General features: G+C 40.2%; 1 protein-coding gene across 2 annotated transcripts in view; it reads right to left on the minus strand.

Moving 5' to 3' along the window:
* Positions 1-22,423, minus strand: part of itgb1a (integrin, beta 1a) — a 36,368-nt gene that overhangs the window by 6,266 nt on the left and 7,679 nt on the right. For both annotated transcript variants that reach the window (XM_010885619.3, XM_010885620.4), the window contains exons 2-13: positions 12,233-12,299; positions 11,660-11,745; positions 10,906-11,125; positions 10,125-10,295; positions 9,643-9,881; positions 9,102-9,257; positions 8,184-8,279; positions 7,441-7,530; positions 6,782-6,922; positions 6,431-6,633; positions 6,086-6,324; positions 5,598-5,820 (exon numbers count right to left, since the gene is read on the minus strand). In XM_010885619.3, the coding sequence (XP_010883921.2) occupies positions 5,598-5,820; positions 6,086-6,324; positions 6,431-6,633; positions 6,782-6,922; positions 7,441-7,530; positions 8,184-8,279; positions 9,102-9,257; positions 9,643-9,881; positions 10,125-10,295; positions 10,906-11,125; positions 11,660-11,745; positions 12,233-12,299 (1,931 nt within the window). The remainder of the gene's footprint in view (positions 1-5,597; positions 5,821-6,085; positions 6,325-6,430; positions 6,634-6,781; positions 6,923-7,440; positions 7,531-8,183; positions 8,280-9,101; positions 9,258-9,642; positions 9,882-10,124; positions 10,296-10,905; positions 11,126-11,659; positions 11,746-12,232; positions 12,300-22,423) is intronic.

The raw sequence follows: 22,423 nt of genomic DNA on the forward strand, positions 1-22,423 counted from the left end.
AAAAATCATAAATCTCAAAAGGCATACTTGACATTAATTAAAATCTGTCACCAATAGATGTTTCTGATTAATCTTTCAAGCTCCTTTAGGGAATTGCATTTCCCATATCAAGTCATCTCTTAATATCAGAAAACTGGGTTTATGTGAATAACCTTGAGATTTGGGATAGCAGCATGTTAGATACAGTGGGGAGAACAAGTATTTGAACATTTTAAACAATTACTTAGGCAATCCAAATCTGAACAATGCGCATGTTTTAAATAACCCCTTTATGTTATTTTTAATAATTTCATATGTTTTGTAAATTAATTTTGTTGTTGTGACTGTTTCTGTGATTCTGTGTAATTTGTGTAACTGTTGCCCCAGGGCTCCCTTGTAAAAGAGATTTGATTATCTCAATGGGACATCCCCTGGTAAAATAAAGGATAAATAAAAAAAATTTTGATCATCAGAAAAGCAGAACTTAATATTTGGTACAGAAAACTTTGTTTGCAATTACAGAGATCATATGTTTCCTGTAGTTCTTGACCAGGTTTGCACAGACTGCAGCAGGGATTTTGGCCCACTCCTCCATACAGACCTTCTCCAGATCCTTCAGGTTTCGGGGCTGTCGCTGGGCAATACGGACTTTCAGCTCCCTCCAAAGATTTTCTATTGGGTTCAGGTCTGGAGACTGGCTAGGCCACTCCAGGACCTTGAGATGCTTCTTACGGAGCCACTCCTTAGTTGCCCTGGCTGTGTGTTTCGGGTCGTTGTCATGCTGGAAGAGCCAGCCACTACCCATCTTCAAATGAGGTTGTTGGCCAAGATCTTGTGATACATGGCCCCATCCATCCTCCCCTCAATACGGTGCAGTCGTCATGTCCCCTTTGTAGAAAAGCCTCCCCAAAGAATGATGTTTCCACCTCCATGCTTCACAGTTGGGATGGTGTACTTGGGGTTGTACTCATCCTTCTTCCTCCAAACACGGCGAGTGGAATTTAGACCAAAAAGCACTATTTTTGTCTCATCAGACCACATGACCTTCTCCCATTCCTCCTCTGGATCATGCAGATGGTCATTGGCAAACTTCAGACGGGCCTGGACATGCGCTGGCTTGAGCAGGGGGACCTTGCGTGCGCTTCAGGATTTTAATCCATGACGGCGTAGTGTGTTACTAAAGGTTTTCTTTGAGTCTGTAGTCCCAGCTCTCTTCAGGTCATTGACCAGGTCCTGCCGTGTAGTTCTGGGCTGATCCCTCACGTTCCTCATGATTATTGATGCCCCACGAGGTGAGATCTTTCATGGAGCCCCAGACCGAGGGAGATTGACCGTCATCTTGAACTTCTTCCATTTTCGAATAATTGCGCCAACAGTTGTTGCCTTCTCACCAAGCTGCTAGCCTATTGTCCTGTAGCTCATCCCAGCCTTGTGCAGGTCTACAATTTTATCCCTAATGCCCTTACACAGCTCTCTGGTCTTGGCCATTGTGGAGAGGTTGGAGTCTGTTTGATTGAGTGTGTGGACAGGTGTCTTTTATACAGGTAACGAGTTCAAACAGGTGCAGTTAATACAGGTAATGAGTGGAGAACAGGAGGGCTTCTTAAAGAAAAACGAACAGGTCTGTGAGAGCCGGAATTCTTACTGGTTGGTAGGTGATCAAATACTTATGTCATGCAATAAAATGCAAATTAATTATTTAAAAATCATACAATGTGATTTTCTGGATTTTTGACCTCTACATGCTTTGTAAGTAGGAAATCCTGCAAAATCGGCAGTGTATCAAATACTTGCTCCCCCCACTGTACATACAGAATAATAGAGTCACACTAATAGACTACCCGCACAAACATCCACTTGCTTGTAGCATGGTAAGTTAGCACTTTTACATTTTTGCTAGTCAAAGCTAAACATTAATGTTAGGTGTGATTAAGTATTGGATCAAATTCCAGCACACAGAGCAGCTCTCCACATAACAGTGACTGACTTGTTTTAAACTTTAGCATATCATAGGCGGTATTGTATGTGGAGTCTTGATCAAGAGCACAATGATAGGAGATGGTAGAACTAGAGATTGGATTTGCATGAGCTACAAATAGATGCTGCCAGTTGTCGGGGTAATTTGAGGGGAGTAATTTAAGGGCTGTGGCCCATGACCCCATGGTGTAATGGACCAACTTGGAAAGACAGCTCCTGCAGTTATTTAATTTTAAGTCAAGTGCTGTCCATATTTCACAATAAAACTCAGTATGTCTTTAACATAAGGCACTATTTATTAAATAGAAAATAGTTTATTTAGGGCCAAATTTGAACAAATTCTAAAACCATGATGAATCGCGATTAACTACAAAGGATGCAACTAATTAATCAATATTAAAATATTAATTATTTTAATAATTTGACAGCACTAATTTCCATCAATAGTAATAGAGTGTATTGCACCCAAATTAGACATCCTTCAAGCTCAAAGCAATAAACATAATCCTTACAGTATGTGACAGAAAATAATGAATTAACTATTAACCCAAATATAAATTATATAAATGATAATTTAGCTATTTACTGTTAACACTTGTGCTATTAATATTACAGGCTGAGCTTCTGACCACTGTATCATTGCTGATATCACCAGCTGAAGGGAAGTGTACCAATAGGGAAGTAACCTCTTTTACTCATCTGTAGTAGAAATAAGGAACAATTGTGGTAAAATCCAAGATTGACTAATAAGAGTGAAAGGAATGGAAACTAATGTTGTAATTGGGCTGTGCCTCAAAGCTATCACCAATATTGCACTGATGGTGTCACTCTACATGGAAATATTAAACTGATTATTCTGAAGTAGTCTTGGGCTCTGTCTTGATTAATGAGTTTGGGTATGGGAAAACCTTAATTTCCACCACAAGTACTATCACTTTTCTATTTTTGTAGCCAAGTAAGGAGCTGACATATTAGTTCCAGCTGGATTTGAAAACACACAGGAAAACACTGGGAAATTAGTTGGCTAATAATTCAAATGAAACAGCAGTTGGGACAGAATAAAAACCAGAAAAGGAACCGGGCCAGCCTAGTTCATCCAGCCCGCAATTAAAAGTGATAAATGCAGTTGCACTCACTTGATTTGAACCCAGGACTCACACATGAGTGGATGGGCCTTCAACCACTACACCATGGTGCTGTACATTTGCCTGATGTCGGTACATCATCTCGACATTAGATCACTGTCAGGCATTAACATCATGCCGAGTTTTAATATTTCGCTAGATACCATTAAGCATTGTGTTAAACTGACTAACATTTCTTATTAAGTTTACCTCCACCACAAATAGCATCTATGAAATGTATGGCTTTTGCCACTTGCCATTTCAACTGCGTATTAGGCAGTTAGCCAGTATCTAACTACTTGGAATAGTCATAAGAATTGAGCAACTACTAGTCAGCCTGAATATGAACTTTACACAGGCAAAGCTATTTCAAGAACTAGGGGAATCGTGGAAATCCCTACTCTTTTATTGCCCAAGAGGTTTGATCTAGTCTATATTACCCCAAAAAGTATACGTACTTTGAAAATCCACCAGAAATAGTTGCAATATAAACAGCATTATTTTAGGTTTACTACAATGTATCTACTCAAGCCAGCAAAGTTTTTGTCTAACTTGACCCAAAACGCATGCATGGATACGTACTTCAAAAATCCACCAGAAATAGTCGCAATATAACCATGAACAGTTATATTTTAGGCTTACAATAACGCAGCTAATGATGGTTGTAGCCAGCAACGTTTTTGTCTACCCGAAATAAATCCTAATGCATAATGTGTTTTAACTGAGACGAGATTCGAACGCGGGACATATTGGTTGCAGGTCCGGGTCTCTAACCACTACGCAATCTAACAAGAGGTAGTCAGTCAGTCAGTCAGTCAGTCAGTCAGTAAGAGACATTCGCTCTTCTTGGCCCAGCTCCGCTTATGTGGTCCGGCAAACACTAGCTGGACAACAAGAGTTTCCTGAAATGTATAATCAAACCTTTTACTGCAATGTACTGCTTTCTTGTATTCTTGTTTTACATCTGTAAAATGAGTGTACATTTTTGGTTAAAAGCTAATACATAAATACAAAAAGTTTAGCTAGCTAACATTAGTGCTTTACAGTGGATATATAAAGTCTACACACCCCACTAAAAATGCCAGGTTCTTGTGATGTAAAAGAATGAGACAAAGATAAATCATAAATCAACTTTTTCCACCTTTAATGTGACCTATAACTTGAACCATTTAATTGGAAAACAAACTGAAATCTTTGAGGAGGAAAAATAAAAGACTCACAATAACCTGGTTGCATAAGTGTGCACACCCTTAAACTAATACTTTGTTGAAGCACCTTTTGATTTTATTACAGCACTCAGTCTTTTTGTGTAGGAGTCTATTGGCATGGCACATCTTGACGTGGGAATATTTGCCCACTCTTCTTTGCAAAAGCGCTCCAAATCTGTCAGATTGCGAGGACATCTCCTGTGCACAGCCCTCTTCAGATCACCCCACAGATGTTCAATTGGATTCTGGTCTGGGCTCTGGCTGGGCCATTCCAAAACATTAATCATCTTCTGGTGAAGCCAAGCTTCTGTGGATTTGGATGTGTGCTCTGGGTCGTTGGCGTGCTGAAAGGTGAACTTCCTCTTCATCTTCATCTTTCTAACGGACGCCTGAATGTTTTGTGCCAAAATTGCCTGGTATTTGGAACTGTTCATAATTCCCTCCACCCTGACTAAGGCCCAGATTCCAGCTGAAGAAAAACAGCCCTAAAGCATGATGCTGCCACCAGCATGCTTCACTGTGGGTATGGTGTTCTTTGGGTTATGTGCAGTGTTGTTTCTGCACCAAACATACCTTTTGGAATTATGGCCATTACAGGTCACATTAAAAGTGGAAAAGGTTCTGACATTATATTTCTTTGTCTCATTCATTTACATCACAAAAACCTGGCATTTTAACAGGGGTGTGTAGACTTTTTAATGTCCACTGTATGTACAACGTACCAGTACCAGCTCTCTGGCCAGTGTTATCTTCCAATTTGTAATCTTCCATTAGTTTCCATTGGTTTATTGTACCTTGCTTAGCAACATAGATTTTTTTTTTAGATCTGCTTATTTTGCGAATAACAGTAAATTTAGGAGCAAATCTGGGGTTGCGCATGTGCCATTCAGCAACTTTCCCTTGGTGCAGCAATTTCATCTGCTAAACAGAATATACTGATTGCGTGAGCAGTAGAAGGCTAGTGCGCAATATTCTGTTAAGATAGATTAACACTAGGTTCAATAAGAGTAAGTAGATGGGCTTTCACAATTGAGCTTGCTAGTTGTTGGCATGCTTTACACGCCAAACCATTTAATCTAAAGGAAAGACTCCAAACGATGCCAATTTAAAAGGTTAAGAGCATTAGGCTAAGGCTGTCAACCATTCCCCTAGAAAAATTATGGGAAATGTAATTATATTTATTTGATGCACATATTTATATTTTCAAGAGCAAATCAAAAATAGATTTTTATCTCCTTCATATAAAAAAAACAAAAACAAAAAAAAAGAGAGATCACATGCAATTCATTCACATGTTTGTTCAACTTACTTGTGTTCTGTGCAGACTCCTGGACAGGTGGGACAAATCTCACAAGTGGGGCCCTGGAACTTGGGGTCGGTACATTTGCAGGTGCCACACTCACAGGTGCCTCGACCGTTACATATCTGTTTGTTGGAAGCCAGGCAGGTGGTGGTACCCAGGGAACAATCACAGGCACTACCCGTCCAGTTGGTATCACAGATACACACTCTGCACTCACAACGACCATGTCCTGCCACAACACAACAAACACAGGGTCAGAGGTCCTGCAAAGATAAAACAGTATTATATATATATTAAAGGGTCTAAATCAATAAACCATAAGGGCACCTGAAACTTTATATCAGACAATGTTTCATAATTTATTAGAAAATGGGCTCATTATAGCCACAAATCACAAGGTCCCTCACTTAGGATATTACTCTAGAAATGACGTACAGGGAAATCACTGATATTAATCGTCCTGAATAATAAACTACTGTATGCCACCGACGTACCTCCACAGAGTTTGTTATTGGAACGGTCACAGTTGAAGTTGTCACACTCGCAGAACTTTCCGCTGTAGCGTTCTTCTGGGTTCTCTCTCTTCTTACACTCACAGGTTCCACACACACAGTCTCCGTTGTTACTGCAGATGTCAGTACCGTTGTCTTTACGGCAGTTCTTATCCAGGTCTTCACTGGTCACCTCATTGGTGCTGCATTCACACTGTCTACCAATACGGCCGTCATTACACCTGAGAGATCAGGAAGGAGGGGGTTGAATAATGCCTTTGTAGAGTCACACAGTTGTTGTTATTTTTTTTGTTTTTTTCTGACAGTGAAGAAAACAGGCAGACCAACCTGCAGGCTCCACATTCAAATGTTCCATTTCCGTTGTGGCAGATCTCACTGTTTTTGATTCCATCTTTGTGACAGTCACACTCACAGATGAAGTTCAGAGCAATCTCCACCTCCTCTGTGAACCCCAGGGGTTTGATCTTGATGGTCTCTGATTTGCCCATCTTGGGACACTGTTTAGTCGTGATGCTAATGGTGAAGGATACCTACAAATACAGAAGACACACAGAAGTCCATAGCCACATTTTAGTAGACAAAGTAATATATAAATATTGTGACACCTAGCAAGGGCCACACTAAAAGTACATAGCTTATTCAATGAATTTAAAAATGTGAGGTGTTTTGATTCCCCACCTCGTCCCCAATGGAGATGTTGGAGCATTTTCTACCCATTTCTCCCTCCCCAATCACTCCGTTCTTGCAGCGTGATTGGTATGTGATGGTCACTCCATCTGGTAGCTTACTATTCTCCAGAATCACCTCTGAGGAAAGAGACTATCAAACAAATAAAAATACTTAGCTTTAAATATTCCAAATATAATGTAGGCTACACTTGACTATTCACAAAGAATAGCGAAAAGCATGTAATGACTAGAATACTGGCATAATGTTATTTGCCAAACATTAAGTGTTGTATTTTAGATGTGCAGCAGACACTCTTATCCAGAGCAACTTAGAGCGGTGAGTGCGTAATAATAATATAGGATTTATTGCATTTATAGTGTAAAAATCTGGTTCTGAATTTCTTATTCTGATTCTGTCTATACATTATCTGTTTTTTTTTCTATTGTCTTATGAGGACTACATTTTCGATATTTCCTGCTGTTACAGCTGCCTACTGTGTGAATGGGACTACTACAATTCACTTAATACAAGAGAGATTAGTGAGATACTGTGCAGAAGTGAATCTAACCCACAACTCCAGCATTGCAAGAGCCATGTTCTACTGCAGGATGATATAGTGTGCAGCTTTGCATCTGCTCTATTTACAAACCAGTCCAATCTATACTTACATTGTAGGCATCGATAATGAGGTTGATAACATTGCTGGAGTTGGCGGAGAGTGTGCCAACCGCAGACTTAGGGATGAGATTCTTTAACTCCTGAGGAGGGAGGACACATTAAACATCATGTCACATCCAGACAAACCCTGTGAACATTTAAAGAACTGCACCGATCAAAAACATTTCTCTTGTTTTGCATTTAGACCGCCAAGTAGTTTGATTGTGTTTGACAAAGGTTCTGAATCTAGACCCGTTTGCAGCGATTGTCATTGGTACAGATTTGTATTTCTTTTTATTGTGGGTTCGGTCAGAAGTAGACCATTATAGGGTCTGATTTGGGATGTAGACGGAAATCCAAGTCTAATAGTGGAATCAACTAAACAAAGGTGCCGTTCAACTAAGTTTGACAGATGGCAAATATTGTTTAAAAAATGTAATTATGTTGATATACTAAGGGGATTTTTAAAGCTCAAGATAGAGAGCTTATTAGATTTAAAGCAGTAGCGGGCAGAAGGGAATACCAACAGATCCTGAGAGATGCTACTGTTAAGGAACAGCTTCTACAAAGCAATGGTAAAAGTCACTCTTAAAAAGGTTTGGCTTTCTACAAGCATAGAAACTTGGAAAGAATAACATGCATTATACACCTTAACCTAACTTCATCCCCATAAACCTACTAAACCTAATCATAATCCCAAACCTTCCACATACACAGAATCTGTGCTTCCAATGTGTTGGGAAAGCTGACTAACCTTGTAAACAGGCTGGAATTCCTCTGTGACTGCAAAGATGGTTTGAATGTTGTTGTCACTTAGTTTCTGAACCAGGTGGGCGATCGAGGGGTAGTCCTGTAAAAGACAGCGGGACAATGAGGAAGCAAAGGCACTAGGTTAAACCTTTGATGTAGAAAATGTACGTATTATGTGTTATTCATAATACATATACAGAAAACCATACCAACTAAGCTGCATACTAGCGCACTAACAAGACCACATTATGCATTATCATACATACTAATCCACTATAACACCACATTATGTATAATAATAAATACTAATCCACTATAACACCATATTATGTATAATAATAAATACTAATCCACTATAACACCACATTATATATAATCATAAATACTAATCCACTATAACACCATATTATGTATAATAATAAATACTAATCCACTATAACACCATATTATGTATAATAATAAATACTAATCCACTATAACACCATATTATGTATAATAATAAATACTAATCCACTATAACACCACATTGTGTTATCATAAATACTAATCCACTATAACACCACATTATGTATTATTATACTAATCCACTATAACACCACATTATGTATTATTATACTAATCCACTATAACACCACATTATGTATAATCATACATATGAATCCACTATAACACCACATTATGTAATATTATACTAATCCACAATAACACCACATTATGTATTATTATACTAATCCACTATAACACGACATTACGTATAATCATAAATGCTTATCCACTATAACACTACTTCATGTATTATCATACTTTTTTGTGCACATTTACAACACATTATTTATTATCATACAGACATATTAATTTATGTATAGATCATACAGGCATACTAATGCACAATAACACTGAATTGTTTATTATGAATACATACATAGTAGTGGCTCATTGTGTACATGTTGTTCTCCAGGTGGCATTTCCCATCATTAGGCAGAACAATTCCTCCCAGTTTCCCATCTCCAGCAAAGTGGAAGCCGGCATCAGTGGAGAACACCAGTAGACGAGTTACATTTCTCCAGCCAATGTCATCCTGAAGGAAAAGGGAGGTGAGAGAGACAGGCCAAAACCCATTGTAAATATAAACCACACACAGGAAAAAGTCCACTGGTTGCAGAAACACCAGAGAAACCAAAATGAAAAGATTTAGAAAAGACTCATGAAGTACATGAAAACATCAACCAGCTACCTCCTTAGAATCGCAGTTCACCACCCTGTAGTCAACAAACTCTTACCATGTTGGGGCATTATAACATGTCTTTCTCATAGTGCATATATGTCAACATAAAACCCTGATACAATAGTGAAACATCGTTTGAACATTATGGGTTGGTTTCTAGGACAGATATTAAGCCTGCCTAGTCTTGGATTAAAAAGCAAACTCAACAAATATATGATAATAAAAACAAACTACTTACACCACAGACAGCCACTTGCATGATTGCATCAAAACCTCCCTCTGGCGAGTCCAGGTTTCCAGAGATCTGCTGTTGTCCCACCAGAGTGTTAAACTTCCTTCCATTGCTGGTCAACTTCAGGACGTTTTTATAGCTGAAGGGACTGGTGCAGTTCTGGTCACCAGTACAGGGATTCAGCAGCTTGGCTGGGGTGGTACTGATATAAGGCATCACTGTCTTCTCAACAAAGGACCCAAAACCTAGAAAAACAGACAAGAAGATTTCCAGTTCTCAAATGTATTAAGAGACAGTTAACTTACTTTCAGAGCATTATAACCAAAATAAACAATATATGTTAATAGGAATATAAGGAAAATGTACTAGTATATGAATAACAATTCATAATGCACCTAACCAAAATGAAAGCAGAAGGCACATTGTGGAGCAAAAGATCAAATGAATATGAACATTCTCCTTCTACACACAACCAGGCAAATACTCACCAATTCGGAAGTCGGACGTGATCTTTGCCATCTCCAACATCAACTGTGTTCCCAGGTTCTTTACATTTTCCAGATCGTCTTTCATGGAGAAGGACAAGTCCATCAGGTAGTAAAGGTCAATGGGGTAATCCTCAGCTCGTTTGAACTTCAGGTTGAAAGACTGGGGTTCACCTGTAGTACACAGACAGATGGGCAAGGTTTCAAGTTTCAGTGTCAAAGTTTATTTGTCAAATGTACCAGCACAATGAATCCTGCACAATTAAATTCTTGTGACACGGCACCCAACAACAAGAATTGAGAAGATATATACACAGCAAAAATATAGCAAAAGAATTAAGCAATAATATAACACTGTACACTAGCAACCCTCTAAAAGAGGTTAAGACGTTTATTACAGTATTGTGTTTGGCACATTCACAGTAACAGGAACATACAAATCTTGATGAATTCACCCATGAAATAAGATTCCTTTATAGGGAAGGGCACAAGCAGAGGTCCCCTTCCACAACACAATAACAGCAAGCTTAAACACTAAAAGAATATGGTGGCGTCTGTAACATATTAAACCTGAAATACCATGGACAATGCAAGGAAACACCAGAAAAAACACCCTCAGCAACTTTGCTTTAACAATGGTTAAGTCAACTAAGAATGCATCCCAAATGGCACTCTATTCACAACATTAGCCACAATTCTTTCATCAAATCCTAAAGTAGTGCAACAAATAGGGGAAAGGATGCCATTTGGGATGTGACATGTACAGTCAGAGCTAAGTTCCTACCAGATCTGAGGCTCAGGGTGAGTTTCTGGGGCTGGATCTGTGTGATGTCTTCTGGTTTGAGTTTGTCTGCTCCCTTGTTACGGTTGGTCACAGGGGTGTTCTTCAGAACTCTCTGGCTTCCCCGGGGGTTTTCTACCTTAGCAGCACCGCACCCTCTCTTCCTTAGAGACTCTAGCTCATCACAGCGGGTTGAAGTGGCCTCACCCTGCTTCAGAAACTCCTGGGGGAAGGGCAGAGGAGTCTCTTCAACATCATGACAAAATACACTTCGGCAGTCATATGGACAATTACACTGCTAAGGATGTTCTAAAATGTTAATCCTTTTTCTCCTGATTGCATGGTATCTAAGTATTGATGGCCATGTTTCGTTGCAGCAGTTTACAGTTGGCTCATACAGCTCGCTCAAACAAGAGGTTAGCCCTGAACCAACGTGCTTAGAGGGGAGTGCTGCTCTGGGTATCCACCACAATTAGCTAGCAAGCATCTGACCCACCACAAAGAGATCAAGCTGAGCCAATTTTCTTTGTGGAACTTCCAGCCAAGGTCGATATTGTGTGGCCATGATAAGATACTGGGTTGCATTGCCATACCTGCACTAGATTCTACAAGTTATAAACAATATTGCTTGAAATACTAGTGTTTTCCTTCCAAGGGACAGTTTAGATTATACACCTTCACATTTGAACTGAATTTAGTTAAGTGTGTGTAGCGTTAATGTAGTAATAATGTCATGGACACATTCAAATCCACTTACTGGGTCTGTGCACCATCCACATTTAGCTCCAACTTGAATACATTCGCCACAGGACTTGACATTGGCCTTGATGCACTCATTCCCTTCTGGAAAGGAATTAAAAAAACAGGTTGAAAATGAAACAAACTCATTATAGACTCTTACAAACTAAGCAGACAATCAGCTTTAGTGTTAATTTAGAATTTGGGACACAATGTGGATAAATAAAAGAGTAATTGTATCCGGAGACATGAAGTAATATTCCAGTTTTCCAAGGATGTAACCGGGTTCTTGCTACTACTCTCCAAGAGACCTAGGTGAAGCTGCTTCTTATTCTGGCTAATGACATCATGACATTACAGCAGCAAGTTCACTCAGACATGGAACATCATGCAGTTTAGTCACCATTCTGCATTTTATGAATGCCTACATGGTTTACGAAGATGTTTTATAGAAAGACATTACGATTAGATGACCTACTGTGTAGTCAGAACACAGAAACAGACACATCGCTAAGGTTAAGGGGAAGGATGGATTCTGTTTAACAAGGGGAAAGTAACTGTATATGCAACTTGAGAAGACCAAGAATTTTACCTTGTTGAGCACTGCTGTAACAAATAATTCCGAACAACAAAGATATCAGAAGTAATTTCAGGTCCATCTAAAAAAAAAAAGACAAGTGATACAATGAGGTTAGTGTGAAGTGAAACATGTGAGGACACAGCTCAAAGGCCTAGAGTTATTCCTGACCAGATGGTCACATGGTCAGCAGCCTTAAATAAAAACACTAAATGTATTAACTCATGATACGGGCAACAACTCTCCTTATGTCTCATGTAAGCGAGAGGTTCTCTAATGGTCCATTATGCCAGGGAGACAGAACGTTAATGCAGTCTCCCTGTCCATCAGGAGAGTTGAGCAAGGGGCCGAGGACAAAACAGGGCTTGATTCATTGGGTTGTGTGTGTTTACAGGAAGGGGATCGATATACATGGCAGGAGGACATTTGACCACAGGGAGCCTAGCTGGGCTATTTACAGGAGGGCGGGATGGAGTAAGAGAGACAGAGATATGAACGATAGAGGGAGGGCAAGAGGGAGGAGGAAGGGAGAGAGATAGAGGTATAGAAAGAAGGTGAGGAGAGAAGGGAAAAAGCAATGAGCAAGAATGCCAGTAATGGAAAAGTTAGGTCATATGAGAGGAGGAGGTTATATTGAATTATCCCCTGACTGTTATCGTGTGACACAGTGCGAATAGCAGACCTCCTCGCCAGCGGACACTAACAGCTCCCACAATAACCAGCCCGTTTACAGAAAAATAGCCTTCAGAGAAGTAACCTTGAATTCATCTACTCTAATGGTACAGTTTTGAAAGTTAGAAGATATTGCTAAGTGGACAATTCTACTGTACTAATGGAAAATAGATGAGTGCGGCATCCAGCGTTGAGAAGGAGGAGGTGGAGGACAGGTTTGAGAAAGAAAGAGGAGGTGTCTTGCTCCAAATAAGGAAGAGGTGTTCTGCTTCAAAAATTAAACTCTCCCAAATCCCATGTTTGCACATAGTTCTACACGTGAGGTCTGTAGGCACCAAAAGAGTGCAGCTGTTTTCTCAGAAGTTCTGGCAGTCAATCCTGTGGGTGTTTGATTGCATACCTTAATGTTCTATACAAAGCCTGGAAGGACAGACCGCCTGTGTATCAGCCCCAGGACCTCTTACTGGCTGGCTGACCAACTAACTGACTGACGTATCGACTGACGAACTGGTAATCATTCGGTTTTTGACAACTTGTTGACAAAACAGTCTCAGAAAAGACTGGTGGTATTTTGCTTTAGCTACTAAGAGATCAAGTTGAACTAAGGTTTCTACAAATGCCCTCAGCAAACACCAGATTGAATAAACATAAAAGATCCTTGGACAGAGTTAATAAAAATAATGTAAATGTTTTTGGACAGAATAAATCTAGCAGCCTGTTATTTCCACTCAAAATTATTGTTGGTCAGACAAGTCCCCCAAGGACTTTGAAAAGTATGCTTGCAAAATGCCAGCGATGTGTGGAGTTAGAAAACCAACAAGGCTGCTTTTATTATATGAAGCTTAGCAGCTGGAGACAGGCATGCTCTTTAGGTCACCCCATTGTCAAAATAAAAGGATTTGGGATCGGCACACTGAATGTGATCTTGTAGGTTACAGGTGATACCAACATAAAATATTAAGGCTACAACTAACAACGACAGTCCATCCATTACTGGGAACAAATTGACGATCAATCAGATATACAAAAAGCACATTACTGTAACAAACAAGTGTTTGAAGTCTTTTCCTTAAACTTCCACAATGCTCTTTTCAAAACTGCAGCAGTTACATTTATGGTTTTACAATAAATCCATAATTCCACAGTGTGCTTAATAACCCATCAAGCCTAATATAGAGACTATGGAGAAATAAGGAACAGTAAAACATCTAGTGTACTTCTCTCTCGCAGACTTCCTCTATACGTTACTACAATCCACCTGAAAGAAATTCAAAGTGAAAAATGTGCAACAATGCTTCAAATCAGACAGAGGGCAAACCATTTTTCACAGCCCTGTATTCAGTCTGTCACTGGGCAGATATTTACCAAACAGGGTTCAACCAGAGGGATGGAATGTCTGAGACTATTATGGGAACTTGACTAAACAACACAAATGCTCAAAATAATTTCCCTTCTTTGGGAGTGAAACAAAAATAAAGCTCTCCAGTAAACCTAAACCAAGTCTAAAACCAGACAGGGATAACCTGTCCTTCTGAACCATAGCTATGCTGAGTCTTCTAAACCATCCAGATAACAGGACATACAGACACAGTCACAATTAGCAGTGACTTGAAGTCAGTATAATGTAACACATATCATGGTGTTTAGGAGAAGTGACACATGGCTGTCTGTTCGTGGAGTTTATGATGACTATAAATGACCTGACCCGAGCTCTCAGGGATCCTTGGGGCGGCAGGCTGTCCAGAAACAGTAGCAGTCTGCCTGGTGCCGGCTGCACTTGACTGGGGAAACCAGAGCACCCACAGCCGTGTTCCTGACCTTAGGAGAGCTGCCATATTTGGGTTGTCTCACCCTTTCTCTCCTACAACAACCACCCTCCCTCACCTGATATTTTCCCACGATAACCACCAACGTGCTTTAAGAACATACATCCCGCTCTGACGGAACCGGTTTGTTTTTAATTCATCTGCCCTCCAGGTCAAGTCTCAAAATGGATTCGTATTGGTCAGACGCTTGGTTAACAACATATTTAGATTGACAGTGAAATAGAGGCAAATTAATATGATAAAAATACAAAAGATTACACAGGTCTACAAATGGCAAGGATTGTTTAGGGTACATGAGGATACGGGTTGTAGAGGTTCAAGAAGAATTGGAGATGCAGCGTTTACAATGAGCGCAAAAGTGTGTGCACGTGCGCGTGAGTGTGGGGTCAGCACGCAAGTGTGTGAAGGTTCTGTTATGTGTGAGATTTACGTCGAGCATACATAGGGTTAGTAGTGTGTAAATCGGAAGTCTTAAGTATGTACACAGTAAGTACAGTGCTCATAAGTTTGCATACTCCGGCAGAAATTGTGAAATATGTTTTATGATTATGACCTACAGTTAAATGTGAATCTCATAAGAAATAAAAGAGATGTGTTTTGCCTGCTCACTCATGTTTCATTTACAACTGGTACATATATTACCAATTCTCCAAGGGTATGCAAACTTTTGAGCACAACTGTACACATGGTTGATATTACCAGCTGGTTCGCTAGCTGACTAACTAGGTTTCTGGCAAGCTATTGTGAACTCTAGCCTAAATTGTTGCATTTAATAGATGTGATGCCTGTTAATGCTACATCATTGCCTACATCCACTTTGCTAAATGGCTACTGGTTTAACAAAACTGTTGGAAAAATGCTGTCTGCATTGAGGAGTAGCGAAAACGTTGAAAATGTTCAAGGGAAATGATGAAAATATGATTTAGTCATCTTATATTTAGCATGTAGCCTTTACAGCCACCCCCAAAAAAATGGGTTTTGCAATTTTTGTGCATTTGTGGCCATCAGACATTCGCAGACAATATCAACTAGGGACATAACTAGCTATAGGGATATAACTAGGGAAATAATTTCTTCCCCACAGATACTGTCATTCATTTCTCAGTCATTGAGAAATTAGTATTACATTTATCAATTTCTTATGCAAATACTCCAGAGGAAGAAGGCTGTGCTGGTTACTGGCACAACAGTTTGACCAACTCTGCAAAACTGCCCTATTTATGTTTACAGCAATAATAGATAAGCCAGCTGGGTTTCCTGCCATCAACATTTTGGTCCTGAAGGTAGGTCCCTTCGTAGCAGTTAAACATTGAACCTGTAGCATTACTAAATTACTTACTTTCATTACATTACCTTAAATTTACACCCATTTTACAATATTTACTCTCAATCTCATTGGGTCAAAGTATTGCCAGCCATAGAAGACTGCTGTCCTGTCTGTTTTTCAAACAGAGTAAACAGATAATTTGCTGTACTTCCAAGAAGAGCTTTGTGGGCGAGAGGGGGGAAGGCCACAGTATACAGTAGATTGACTAGGCAGACGGAAGAAGCATTGCACCTTATGGGCTATCTATCAGTAATCATCTTCATTAAAGCAGGGTCTATCATCAATTAATGCACTATTCCACACAAAACAGACCAAAGAATCAGAGCATCGTCCTGAGCAGCCTAAGAAGGGGGACAGGGAGAAGACCCATGCACAGATGTTTTTGCAATCTGTGTCACAAAATGTCTTCCCCCAAACTTGCATAGAATGTGCCTCCTCCTCTCTGGTATTCTTCAAATTACACAGCTTGCATAACCAAGCTTGTAGATAACATTTTGTGATAACTGCAAAGTATGCACTTTTTTACATTTTGTGAAGAAAAACAAACAGTAATTTTGTGTCAGTGGATTTTTTCGAAATGTAAATGATCCCAATTTAGTTTAAATGTTTAAACCAGGGATCTTAAACCTTATCTTGTCAAAGGCGTGATACTTAAGGAAATTTGTTTCACATTTACAATAATTTTTTTGTCTCACTAAAACACAATCCCCTTGTCACTCCCTCCCTCCCTTAAAAACAATAAATGTAACTAATCCTTTTGGAAGACCTTCATAAGGACCCAATACTGCAGCGCCTCTGCAGACACACACGTTGTTAACTTGGTTAAAAGTCTTACATAAGCCACGCAGAGCGAAAACAAAGCGCCTTCCGGAACAACAGGTGCTCTCAAGCCGGGATCAATGTTACTTGCCTCAAAAAGAACATAAAAGACATTTAGGGTGAGCCCACATACCCTTTAAACCCACTTGATTAAAATCAAGAAGAGAAGAAATATGTTTCTATAATGTTTAATGTCTCTACCAATGTTTTCTTGTCCCATCCACATAACTTCTTATTTTAAATCAAATTTGCCATCATTAAGTTATGGATGTCCAAGTGATCATCATCATCTTCCGCTTATCCGGGGCCGGGTTGCGGGGGCAGCAGTCTAAGCAGAGATGCCCAGACTTCCCTCTCCCTAGACACTGAGGCGTTCCCAGGCCAGCCAGGAGACATAGTCCCTCCAGCGTGTCCTAGGTGTTCCCCGGGGTCTCCTCCCGGTGGGACGGGACCGGAAACACCTTCCCAGGAAGGCGTTCCGGAGGCATCCGAAACAGATGCCCAAGCCACCTCAGCTGACCCCTCTCGATGTGGAGGAGCAGCGGCTCTACTCTGAGCATCTCACCCTATCTCTAAGGGATCGCCCAGCCACCCTGTGGAGAAAGCTCATTTCGGCCGCCTGTATCCGGGATCTTGTCCTTTCGGTCATGACCCAAAACTCATGACCATAGGTGAGAGTAGGAACGTAGACTGACCGGTAAATCGAGAGCTTCGCCTTGCGGCTCAGCTCTTTCTTCACCACGACAGACCGATACATCGACCGCATTACTGCAGAAGCTGCACCGATCCGTCTGTCAATCTCCCGTTCCATCCTTCCCTCACTCGTGAACAAGACCCCTAGATACTTAAACTCCTCCAGGCAGGCACTCTCCACCAACCTGAAGTGGGCAAGCCACCCTTTTCCGATTGAGGACCATGGCTGGGCTATTCCTTCATCCCCACTAGGGCTGTCAACGAATATTCTAAATTCGAATATATATTCGAATAGTTTTTAAAAAACGAAGGTGAAAATTAATATTAAATTTTTTTTTTAAATGTGGAAAAAAACATTGGCGGTAGCAGAGGTTGTCTGGCTGTCTGTTTTGCGAGTGGCCGCGCTAGCGCGCCTGACGGTACAGATCCATATGTCTGACACAACTGAAGCATGGTGTCGCGACGTCATACAGCCATAGTTGATGCTCCACGCCCCTGACCAGCAGCTGATTGGATGAACACGTGATGTGGGTCTGGCTACTCGAGAATTTCAACAGTGTCATGGCGGCTCTTTGAGAATACGATCTCGTATTTTACAAAAATAGTTCACTGAAACGTGTTTCTGAAAACATTTTAAGCGAGAAATAGGCCATGCAGTTGCTGAATCTGTCTTCATTTCAGTTCAACAAAGGTTAGTTTGAAAGATATTCGTCTACTTCTACAGGATACTCTACAACTGTGAAACTTCAATTAATGTTAATATTTGTTTCAATCACTGAATGAAGCCTGCTATATTTGGGACAATAGTTGCGACCTTATATTGCTTGCACAAAACTCTTGATCAGCATTCAAAATGTGTTTATTGTTGTTCATTTTAAACCGTTATTGCGCAGAGAGCGTGAGGGCGAGACAGAGAAAGTGCTTGAGCGAGCGAGCGTGTGGTCTGCGGTCATCATTTGATTTACTTGTTTTTGTGTAGGTAATACGTTGTCAAATATGTTTCAACTGAACTACTTGTATAGGTAGTCTATTTATGTCTCTTTGTATTCATTTGTCCTGTTATTGACGTAATGCGCGTCATTGACAAAATGCGCATGCGCAACCAGATTCGAATAGTTCGATTATTATGTGTTTTTAGAGGGAATATTCGAACGTCATTTTTGAGGAATTTTGACAGCCCTAGTCCCCACTGCTTCACACTCGGCTGCAAACCGTCCCAGTGCATGCTGAAGGTCCTAGTTTGAAGGGTCCAACACGACAACATCATCCGCAAAGAGCAGAGATGAAATCGTGTGGTTCCCAAACCTGACACCCTCCGGCCCCTGGCTGCGCCTAGAAATTGTGTCCATAAAAATTACGAACAGAACCGGCGACAAAGGGCAGCCCTGCCGGAGTCCAACATGCACGGGGAACAAGTCTGCCTTACTGCCGGCAATGCAGACCAAGCTCCTGCTTCGGTCGTACAGGGACCTGACAGCCCTTAGCAAAGGATCCAGGACCCCATATTCCCGAAGCACTCTCCACAGGATGCCGCAAAGGGACACAGCCGAATGCCTTCTCATAATCCACAAAACACATGTGGACTAGTTGGGCAAACTCCCATGAACCCTCTAGCACCCCGTAGAATGTATAGAGCTGGTCCAGTGTTCCATGGCCTGGACGAAAACCACACTGTTCCTCCTGAATCCGAGGTTATACTACCAAGTGATCCCAATTTTTCATATATTTTCTGTGCATTTTTAAGTGTTCATACTTAATTTTTAAGACATTCATGTGTATATTACTAGAGCTCGCAGCACATCACAGCCAGTACAGTAACTACATAGGTTATTGAATTACTACAACGTGCTAGATGTCAAGCAAAGACAACTACCTACCTTGGACAGTTATACCCAAATTACAGTTAGGTAGTGATGGCCATTTGAGGCTTCATCCCCGTTCTTCTAGCAGCAGGATACTATTCTAGCAGTGCTAACTCACTTATTTTTTCAAAATAAAAGCCATCGTTAAAATATTTAAGGTAATATATTTAACAATCTAGTCTGTACAATTTATGTTTAATGTCCGTTCCAATGTTATTCTTGTCTGTTCTTTATCACTAGACTAGATTGTTAACTATATTCCCTTGTACATTTCAATGATGGCTTTTATTGTGATAAAGAAAATGCTGCCAGAGAGTACTGCTAGCATAATATCCTGCTGCTAAAATAACGCTAATGAAGCCTCGAATGGCCATCACTACAGTTAGGTCAAGAAATAATTGGACACTGACAAAAGTTGTTATTTTGTCTGTTTACCAAAACATATTCAAGTTACAGTTAAATAATATGGGCTTGAAGTGCAGTCTCTCAGCTTTAATTTGAAGGTATTCACATCCAAATTGGAGGAAGGGATTAGGAATTACAGCTCTTTATTATGTAGACCCCTCTTTTTCAAGGGACCAAAAGTTATTGGAAAATGTACTCAAAAGCTGTTTCATGGACAGGTGTGGGCTATTCCTTCGTTTTTTCTCAATCAATTAAGCAGGTAAAAGTTATGGAGTTGATTCCAGGTGTGGTATTTGGAAGCTGTTGCTGTGAACACAACATGCAGTCAAAGGAGCTCTCAGTGCAAGTGAAACAGGCCATCCTCAGGCTGCAAAAAAAATCATCAGAGTCATAGTGGCCAAATTAACAGTTTGGAGCATTCTGAGAAAAAACGAATGCACTGGTAAACACTGTAACACAAAATGGCCTGGATGACAGATGACAACAGTGGTGGATACAGACAGTTCACCACAATGTGCAAACCATTCATAAGCCTCTAGAATAGAAAGGGCAAAAATCATCTAAAAAAAGGCAGCTCAGTTCTGGAACAGCATTCTTTGGACAGATGAAACTAAGATCAACCTGTAAAGGATGGTGCTTCACTTTTCAGATAAACAATAAACCGAAACATACTGCAAAAGCAACCTGGGAGTTTTTTAAGGCAAATAAGTGGAATCGCCTAATCAAGCATAAATTTTAGCATAATATATAAATAAGTCAATCGCCTAATCAAGCATACATTTTACTTGCTGAAGTCAAAACTTAAGGCAAAAAAGACCCACGAACAAACAACAACTGAGGACAGCTATAGTAAAGGCCTGGAAAAGCATCACAAAGGACACCCAGCGTTTAGTGATGTCTATGCATTCCAGACTTGAAGCAGTCATTGCCAGCAAATGATTCTCAACAAAGTATTAAAAATGAACCTTTTATTAATGACTGTGTTAATTTGTCCAATTACATGAGCCCCTGTGTATGAAAATGGTTGAAATTCCTAAATGTTTCATACAATATTTTTGTTCAGCCCCTTGAATTAAAGCTGAAAGTCTGCACTTCAATTGCATTTTGGTTGTTCCATTTCAAATCCATTGTGGTGGCATACATAGCCAAAATTATGAAAATTGTGTCATTGTCCAAATATTTCCGGACCTATCTGTATGTTGTAAAGATGTATTTTTTAATTTTTTGTTGTGATGCCGGAAAAAATATTTTGTGTTTTTGCTTGACCATACTCTCCCTGATTGAGAGAGTTGCACGAGTCTAACAATCACTTTGAGATTTAAAAAAATATATATATTCATTTTATTCCACAAAAAAATTTAAGAAAAGAAAACTCAATTCATAAAACTTCTAGTGAGAAATAAATATAAAATGTAGCTGATTTTATATGTTTGCCCACTGACAAAGGACAGAGGAGAACTGGGTGAAAGTGTTATGGTCAGATGAGACCAAAATTGAGCTCTTTGGCATCAACTCAACTCGCCTTGTTTGGAGGAGGAGGAATGCTGCCTATGACCCCAAGAACACCATCCCCAAACATGGAGGTGGAAACATTATGTTTTGGGGGTGTTTTTCTGCTAAGGGGACAGAACAACTTCACCGCATCAAAGGGACAATGGACAGGGCCATGTACCGTCACATCATGGGTAAGAACCTCCTTCCCTCAGCCAGAGCATTGAAAATGGGTCGTGGATGGGTATTCCAGAATGACAGGGACCCAAAACACATGGCCAAGGCAACCCCATTTTTGACATGCGTTTTTCTGGATTTTTGTTGTTGTTATTGTCTCTGACAGTTCAAATAAACCTACCGTTAAAATTGCAGACTGATCATTTCTTTGTCAGTGGGCAAACGTACAAAAACAGCAAGGGAACAATATATTTTTTTTCCTCACTGTACATTACAAATGTCTGAACCTATATTTTGGTGGGCTTCATCGGTAAGGTTACACTAAGTAAGGGCTGCTCAACCCTGTTCACAGAGATCTACTGTCCTGTAGGTTCTCTCTCCAACCCCATTTGTGACTAACCTGATTTTTCATGCAGCTAATTATTAGAATTAGGTGTGTTGTATTAGAGTTGGAGAGAAACCCTACTGGAAAGTAGATCTCTAGGAACAAGGTTGGGCAGCCCTGCACTAGCTCATTTGGTAGCTTGCATTTCAGGGCAGTTCGCAGCTGTTTTACCTGCCACATCCGACAAGCACCAGCATTGTACAGAATTAAATCTTAGTCTTGCATTGGTGCTTTGGCTGTGTGATGGCTAGTTGGACTGATATAGGGTAGTCCTGAGCATGACTCTTCTTATCTGTAAAACATACAGTACATTATACTTAATACTTGTAAATTACCTGCCCTATTCTATTTGTCACATATATTTACACGTTCAGTGGTTTGTGTGACAGCGTTAGGTTGGTGGAGACTTGACAGGACCCCACCTTGCCTGTGCCACCTCTTCCTCTACAGAGTCTTGTATTACAGCTGGAAACGCAGAATTGGTCAGGGACATGCAAGACGCTTGCTATCCATTGCAGTGCCATCTTGTTGACATGTTGAAATGTATGT

Source organism: Esox lucius, chromosome 21 (genome assembly GCF_011004845.1).
Source record: "Esox lucius isolate fEsoLuc1 chromosome 21, fEsoLuc1.pri, whole genome shotgun sequence".
Lineage (NCBI taxonomy): Eukaryota > Metazoa > Chordata > Actinopteri > Esociformes > Esocidae > Esox > Esox lucius.